The sequence below is a fragment of the Topomyia yanbarensis genome, chromosome 3 (genome assembly GCF_030247195.1).
Source record: "Topomyia yanbarensis strain Yona2022 chromosome 3, ASM3024719v1, whole genome shotgun sequence".
Lineage (NCBI taxonomy): Eukaryota > Metazoa > Arthropoda > Insecta > Diptera > Culicidae > Topomyia > Topomyia yanbarensis.
This window is the reverse complement of record NC_080672.1, coordinates 213,761,861-213,770,443: the sequence shown is the minus strand read 5'-3', so window position 1 is coordinate 213,770,443 and position 8,583 is coordinate 213,761,861. Positions and strand designations below refer to the sequence as shown.

The 8,583-nt window shown below is 39.1% G+C and overlaps 1 protein-coding gene across 1 annotated transcript; it reads left to right on the top strand.

The window, feature by feature from the left end:
• The first annotated feature begins 1,224 nt into the window (after positions 1-1,224).
• Positions 1,225-8,256, top strand: LOC131687634 (uncharacterized). The gene is made up of 4 exons (XM_058971720.1): positions 1,225-1,304; positions 1,786-3,082; positions 3,392-3,551; positions 8,249-8,256. The coding sequence occupies exons 1-4, from the start codon at positions 1,225-1,227 to the stop codon at positions 8,254-8,256; spliced, it is 1,545 nt and encodes a 514-aa protein (XP_058827703.1).
• The last annotated feature ends 327 nt before the right edge of the window (positions 8,257-8,583 follow it).

Genomic DNA, 8,583 nt, shown 5'->3' with positions numbered 1-8,583 from the left:
CGGTACTATGATACTGAAGCCCTCAGTACCGGTAAAGTACCGGTACTCGATTTTTTTTTAAATATTCGAAATAAGCTTCAAAGTGAAATTGAATGCTCAAATTGATGACCTTCTTCTTAGATGATTGATTTGTGCTGATCAAAAAGTATGTTTATTGTTTTCAATTGATTCGGAATGGCATGACTCATTTCAACAGAAAATATTTTTCGTATGCGGCACCTTCTTTCATTTCAAAATCTAGGCCACTTTGAAATCAATAACTGCTAAGCGGTGCGACTTTTGTCGACTTCAACAGATGGTAAATGTAAGAAACACTATCAACAACAGTAAATCAAAGCGAGAATGGCAGTAAATCCGAGCAGGTTATTCGCAGTCCCTCTCTTGATTTTCTGTAAATTGGTTTCGATCTGCATACCAAGGCTTCTTGCTTTCCTGTAAACTATGGAGTTTTGCTGAATTTCCCGATCACCAATAATTACAAATCGCTCCATTTGGAGTAGTTCGCCAATTCTAAAATTGTTAGCTACTAAATCGCTGTTCGTTATTTTATAAATAAAGGTTAAAGAGCAAACCAAAGACATGACTTAGACCATAGTCTTATTACGCGCCACCCAGTGAATAATGAAACCTATCAGAATGTCGCTAATAAAAAAATTCAAGGCAAATTTTTACGTCTCTTACGCTAGATGTGAATGTATTGAAATTTAGTACAAAATCGTTTAAATTTAATTTCGACAAAATAAAGCAGAAAAGGAGGTGGGCGTAGCGTAGTTGGTAAATCGATTGCCTTGTACGCAGCGCACTTGGGTTCGAGTCCCGACCCCGCACATAGGGTTAGAAATTTTTCATAAGAGATTTTTCTAATCCGAAGAGGCGAATGACCTTAAGGTTAAAACCTCTATAAACGAAATAAAAAAAATATAGTAGGAATTGTGGGGAATATGATGGATAAATAAAATAAAATATTGTATGAACTCAAAACAGTCATCGCTTCACATTCAAATTCAAATTCGAAATATATTCTCAATAAAATTACATTGATTGACTTAATTTTGAATAAAACGATTTAAATAATTGAATAAATTACATTCAAGAACAGCAAACACACAATTGATCAAAGTGTGCTGCTATATGTTGTTTATTTCATTTAGCAACGAAAGTCGAAAAAAAATTTCATTCTCTTGGCAAAGCTTGCAACAGACAGTTGGGAAATTGGAACCCGCAATGGAACGACGGCAGCTCAAGACGAGAGCCAGAAAATCGACTGGTGGTCACGACAATGGCGCAGCGAAGGCTCCAATGAGGTAAGTTAAATTAGTGTGAAAATAATTTAAAGTAAAAGAAAAATCCTTCAAGAAAGAAATTGAAAGAATTTGTTTTAAAACAAAAAAAATGCAACGGTTACCACGGTAATGAGCATTAGAAAGGCCGATAGACAATTCTGGATTGAGCGTGAATAATTGTATTATCAATGTTAAAAAAAATTTGATTGAACTTCATCGACGGAAGGACGATGAATGTATATTTAAAAAAAATCCACGACGGCAGAGCGTTGAAAAAAAAAATATTGGCAAAATAAAAAAAATTAAAATTTATTGACGGAAGGGCGATAAATGTATGTAAAAAAAAAACACGACGGAAGGGCGTGCCATTAGGAAAATAAGTGGTTAGAAATGAAAGTCTTAGAAATCGAATGGATTGCTAACGATTTAGTCATTAGCTAGCAGAAAGTTGTTTAAGCGATAATACTGAATTGCATTTGGTGGTACTTTGTTTCGTTCACAGTCCAACATCACCAACGAAGAAGGTTAAACTTGCAAAGACGTCGAGGTCAATTAAAGTTAAATCATTAACCAAGGAACTGGAAGAGTCCAAGGCTCGTATGGCAGCTTTAGAGGAGGCTTTGGAACGAGAACGCGCTGAAAAAGAGGCTTTGAAAGCAAGTGCGGACGTGTTGAGTGTATCCAACAGTGTTGCTGTTGAGAGTAGTGTTGAACTCGATGTCGCACCATGTGCATCTAGTACTCATCGAATGGGAACAGCAGTACACGCCGAAGAATCCCGTTTCGTATCATCCGTAAACCAGCTTTCGGTGACTTCGCTCAACGTTCCGGCTTGCGTACCATTGGAAGACGACGACGACATAAACAGACACTCGTTTGAGATGTGGAAGGATCTCTTAATTGATTCGATGAAGTTGGCAGGGATTGAGGATGAAGCTACTCAATTTATTCTCTTTAGAATCAAAGCTGGACCCCGTCTGCTGAGTATATTTAAAAATACAAGGAGCACTGAAGATGCCCCAAGAATAGAGACCAAACCATTTTCTAACGCATTGTATCGTTTGAAAACATATTTCGGTTCGGGATCAGATATCATGCTGCAGCGAAGGAAGCTGGCCTTGATGTCGCAAAAATCAGAGGAATCCGACTTACAATTCGTCAATCGAGTGGCTGCAACGGCTAGATTGTGCGAATTCAACAATGGAAAGGAGTTCGAAGAAATCATAGGAACCATCGCAGGACAGGCGCGAAACCGTGAAGTACGGACGGCTGCTTTGAGAATGCTGAACAAAGGTGGCTCAATCACCGACTTGGTCGATAAAGTGCGCGAGATCGAGACAATTCGGCTAAATGAGGATTACTACAAACAGAAACAAATACAATCTGAGCCGGCTGTTATCGCACCCATCAGGACAGATCAACGTAGATATAATACAACTCACAATCGTTTTCAACCATATCAACTGACACCGACGCGCCAGTCTTCGAGAAACTCGAGGTTTGCCGAACTAGCTGGATGGCGTAACACTAACCGTGACGTGAACTACAATCGTCGTGGAATGAACTACAATCGTGGAGAAAAATGTTGGCGATGTGGAAATGTGTACCACTCGTCGTCGGAGTGCCCTGCTATTGACAAGCCATGCAGAAACTGCAACAAAATCGGTCACTTCCAGAGAGTTTGTCGGTTTTCTCCCGGACAGATACCACCGAACGCATCTAAGTCAGAACCAATTGAGCAGGGTGCCAAAGAGATAGCTGTGGTCGAAAAGGTGGAAACGGAATCAAAACCCGAAAATGTAAGTTTTGAACCAGAAAACTAAAAAAAAAAATGTAAATCTATTTTGCGATATCTGATCTTTGATTTCCATGACTGCTTGTTGACGTTTAAGTTTTGATTTATAATATGAAATTTAAATATTTTCTCTAGACCAATAAAATGAATTCGAACTATATGCAAAAATAATCTTTAAATTAGTTGTATTAAAGGGTTTTAAATACGATACAATGAAAGTGAACATGTATAGAAATTAATAGATATCAACATGATCAGTATTCAAAAATAGGAATTGCTTTATTTTCATTAAATGATTGTTGATCCATCACAGGTCAAAATCATGAAACACATCAACGTTGTATCATCCAAGGCTTCACTTAAGGATGAGGGAGTTATACTAGCCAAAGTAGCTGGAATGGAATGTGAATTTTTGATTGATTCAGGCGCCCATGTCAATACATTCACTAACGAGCTGTTCCGGAAGCTGATGAGTAATGCTAATTACAGCAATTCTATATATAACCTTCAAAATCGTACAGACAGATCGCTTAGAGCGTATGCCTCAACTGGGGAGATTTCTGTTATAGCCACTTTCATAGCATATCTTTGCATATCAGAAGATCGACCAATATTGATGGAAAAGTTCTATGTTGTAGACGAGCGACGTTCATTATTGAGTAGACCAACAGCAACTCGCTATAGCGTACTGATGCTCGGATTAAAGGTTCCAGTAACCAGTGAAGTGAATAATGATTCGAGTTTCCAAACGATGAATATCTTGTTCATAAATGGGAATAAACCATTCCCAAAATTCAACATTCCGCCAGTTAGAATCAACTGCAACAAGGACGCAGCTCCGTGCCGGAACATATTTACGAACATTCCATTTTCCATAAAATCATTGGTAAAAGAAAGATTAAATCAGTTGACAGCCTCGGAAATTATCGAACCTGTATCGGCTGAAATGGATAAGTCTTTTTGCTCATCCATGCTTGTTGTGCCAAAGGGCAATGAGGATTTCAGGCTAGTAATTGACCTCAGAGGGCCGAATCAGCACATTTACAGAACCCCATTCGTGATGCCCACACTGGATAAGATACTCGCAGAACTAGATGGAGCTCAATGGTTTTTCAACGATAGATTTGTCGAATGCATTCTACCATATTGAGTTGGATAAAGAATCTCGCCATTTAACGAACTTCTACACGGAATTTGGAGTGTTTCGATACATCAGACTTCCGTTTGGTTTATGTAATGCTCCTGATATATTCCAGGAGATTTTGGAAAAAAATATCTTGGGTGGCTGCAAGGGTGTAACAAACTACTTAGATGACATTTTAGTACATGGAAAGACTAAAGAGGAACACGATGCTAGCCTTGCGGAAGTCTTATCTCGCCTTCAAAGCCACAATGTTCTACTCAATCAATCGAAATGCGTTTATGGAAGCCAGAAAGTCAAATTTGTGGGGTTTATCTTAACTGCAGACGGTTGGATGGTAGAAAGCGATAAAATGGATGCCATCAAGAATTTTAGAAGACCAACAAGCTGTGCAGAGGTAAAAAGCTTCTTGGGTCTGGTAACATTCACAGATAAATTCATACGAAATCGCGCTGATAAAACAGTATGTCTCCGAGGGTTGGCGAATTCAGATAGATTCTATTGGACTACCGAAGAGGAACGAGAATTCAATTTCCTGCGAAACAATGCGTTGAACGACATTAAGAAGCTTGGATACTATAGTGCCACAGATGAAGTTGAGTTATTTGTGGACGCCTCTCCAAGTGGCTTGGGCTCTGTTCTAATACAATACAACTCTGATGCCATCCCAAGGATTATCGCTTGTGCGTCAAAAGTTTTAACAGTAACTGAAAAACGATACCCACAAACGCAAAAGGAAGCGCTAGCTGTTGTGTGGGCGGTGGAGCGATTTTCTTATTATCTGTTGGGACGTTTCTTCGTAATCCGTACTGACTTTTTTTAGCTCACATCACCGTATTGGTAAAAGGGCCGTTTCTCGAGCTGAATTATGGGCTTTGAGGCTTCAGTCGTATAATTTCAAAATCAAAAGAGTACCTGGAAAACAGAACGTAGCTGATGCTTTATCTAGGTCAGTACTAATTAAACATGCTGGTTAAAACCAAGAAAGAAACGAAAATACTATTTCATTCTTTGTTTGTTCTATTTACTGTCTAGATTGGTCAATGAAACGCAAAATCCCGTCCCCTTTGAGGAGGAGGACTCCAACAACTACCTCTATACGTTGGATTCGGGGTGTATGGAGATCACATGGGATCAAATTGAAAAGGCTTCTGAACAAGACAAGGAACTTATGGATGTAAAGGAAGCAGTCGAAACAAACCGTTGGCCGGTGACTCTGCGTAAATTTGAGGCGCATAAGAAAGAATTACACTTCCTTGGATACCTAGTGTTTAAGGGCGAAAATATGGTCCTGCCCAAGGCACTACGTCTTAAGGCATTGACTTCGGCACATGGAGGTCATGTAGGAGAAGTCGCAATGAAAAGGATCATGCGTAGGTTCTTCTGGTGGCCCGGAATGTCACAAGATACAGTTCAGTTTGTTAAAAATTGTGAAACGTGTGCGGTCTTGGCTCGCAAAAATCCACCCCTACCGCTATCAAGCAGAGAACTCCCCGAAGGACCCTGGGAAATCATCCAGATAGATTTCCTCTCTATACCTGGAACCGGAGCTGGTAAATTTCTGGCGGTCGTTGACACCTATTCGCGATATTTGTCGGTAATAGAAATGCATCATACCGATGCTAAAACACCAATAGAGCCCTTTGTCAGATTTTCCGGACTTGGGGTTGTCCAATGATTATCCAAAGCGATAACGGCCCGCCGTTCCAGAGTTCTGAATTTATTGAGTTTTGGGAAAACAAAGGAACTAAAATCCGGAAATCAATACCCCTTTGCCCCCAAACCAATGGAATTGTCGAACGGCAAAATCAGAGCCTTATCAAAGCGGTAGCTTCGGCTAAAATTGAAGGCGAAAACTGGAGACCAGCATTACAGCGCTACGTTCACAATCATAATACATTGATTCCCCATTCGCGACTAGGTGTAACGCCTTTTGAGTTGTCAGTCGGCTGGAGGTATCGTGGAACATTCCCCAGTCTATGGAATGATTCAGAAACCAGGGTTTTGGATCGAACGGACATAAGGGAGCGAGATTGTGAAGCCAAGCTCACGAGTAAACAATACGCGGACGCAGCACGTGGAGCTAAAGATTCTGATATTGGCATCGGAGATACTGTGTTCATGGCTCAACAAAAAAAGTCCAAGCTTGATCCAACATTCTCGTCGGAACGTTTTACCGTAATAGCAAGAGAAGGAGCTAGGGTTGTCCTGATGAGCAGTGGAGGTGTACAGTATTCCAGAAACGTTCAGGACGTCAGGAGAGCTCCATTCAAACATCGCAATTCGAATCCAATCGAAGAATCGTATGTTTTACCTGACAACACTGAAAAGACGAAACAAGCTTCTACGAGTTCATTATCTGACACAAACTTGACATCAAGAGTTTTACGAGAACGAAACAATCTTCAGAAACCATCTCGATACAACGATAATTTTTTGTATACCATTTACTGTTAAGAGTAGAGAAGATAAGCAATGTGGGGAATATGATGGATAAATAAAATAAAATATTGTATGAACTCAAAACAGTCATCGCTTCACATTCAAATTCAAATTCGAAATATATTCTCAATAAAATTACATTGATTGACTTAATTTTGAATAAAACGATTTAAATAATTGAATAAATTACATTCAAGAACAAGAACACACAATTGATCAAAGTGTGCTGCTATATGTTGTTTATTTCATTTAGCAACGAAAGTCGAAACAAATTTTCATTCTCTTGGCAAAGCTTGCAACAGACAGTTGGGAAATTGGAACCCGCAATGGAACGACGGCAGCTCAAGACGAGAGCCAGAAAATCGACTGGTGGTCACGACAGGAATTTAAACATACTGTTTAGTACAACGGGAGCTAGTAATGTTTAACTTATAGAAGGTAATTAATATAATTATAAGTCATCTTGCAGACCGATATTTTAAAACAGGTCCCCCTAGAGAGTCCACATATTTTTCATAAAAAAATTGTATGGTACCGAAAATACCGGTACTGGCTTTTGTTCAGTACCGGTATTACGGTACCAAAAATGGGTCAGAATTCCCGGGATTTTCGGTACCGGTATTACCGGTACCACAACCCTAATCGGGACTTGGTAAAAACCTGATTTTAGGTTCAATGTTGAAAAATATTTTGCTCCTCCCAGATTGTCGAGTATTTCGTCAATCAGTGGGATTGGGTATACAAATGGTTTTGTTATTAGGTTTAATGCTCTAAAGTCAACCACAATTCTATATCTTTTATTTCCACTTTCGTCGTCCTTTTTAGGTACACATAAAACTGGTGCGTTCCATGGGCTGTTACTAGGTTTAATTATTCCTTGCTTCAGCATCTCTTCGATTTCTGTATTTATATGTTTTTTGTTGACTCGGGGAATCTATACTGTCGTTTATTTATTGGTACATTTGAAGTAGTTTCTATTTCATGAACGGCTGCGTCCGTGAATGTTAATTGGTCCCCTTTCTGATAAAATATATCACTGTAAGTTGCCATTATGGATTCCATGGCTTGAAAATTATTCCTATTTAGATGATTTAGATTAAGAGTTTCGAACAATTTTTTAGTTCGATTCCTACCGCGTAGCTGTTCATATTGTCTGTTCTCCACCAAGCTATAATCTCGGTTGTCATCCAAATTCTCCGGGATTTGCCCCTCTTCGATCAACCGTGATTCTACCCTGTCTCTTTCGTTAACTTCGTTTTCATAATTTTTTTCATAGTAGTCTTTTTGATTTACAGCATCTATGTCAATACCGTATTGATACATTGTATTTACTGATCCGATTTCTGTGATTGTTTTATCTGTGTATCTACTGCTTTGTGACATTTCGCAATCGGATGTGTTCTCGTAAAACAGTTCCCTTGTTTTTTGTATATTTGATTGTTGTCCTTGTGTGTTTTTTTCCGTCTGTGTACCGTTAGACTCACGATTGGTTAGTGGTTCCGTTTGGCATCCCTGATCTGCCATCGTTATACATTTTCTTTCTACGTTGTTTAATGTTTTCATGTTGGTTGATATATTATGTTTCAGCTCGTTAAACAGTTTTTTATGTATACGTCGTTTGCTGTATTTACATTGTTCTTTTCCGCTTGGTTCACTGCCAATAGGTATTCTAACCATTTAGGTATGGGTTTTGCTTCCTCTGTGAACTGTACGGGCGATTCATGCAGTACCAGCAGTCCCTATACTTATAACGTGATTATTTATAAATTCCATTCCTAGGATACCGGTGCATTCTAGCTCTTCGACCACGTCGAATTTTATTCTAAATTTCTTATTCGCGATGAGAAATTCGGCTTCCGTCGTTCCGAGACTTTCCCGTGAAATGTTCATTATACCGGCATATCGAATTTTTTCGCTTACAT

Coding starts and splice junctions, on each gene's coding strand:
- LOC131687634 (XM_058971720.1), top strand. CDS start 1,225: ATGGAACGACGGCAGCTCAAGACGAGAGCCAGAAAATCGACTGGTGGT. Junction 1,305..1,785: donor GCAGCGAAGGCTCCAATGAG/GTAAGTTAAATT, acceptor TTTCGTTCACAG/TCCAACATCACCAACGAAGA. Junction 3,083..3,391: donor CGGAATCAAAACCCGAAAAT/GTAAGTTTTGAA, acceptor GATCCATCACAG/GTCAAAATCATGAAACACAT.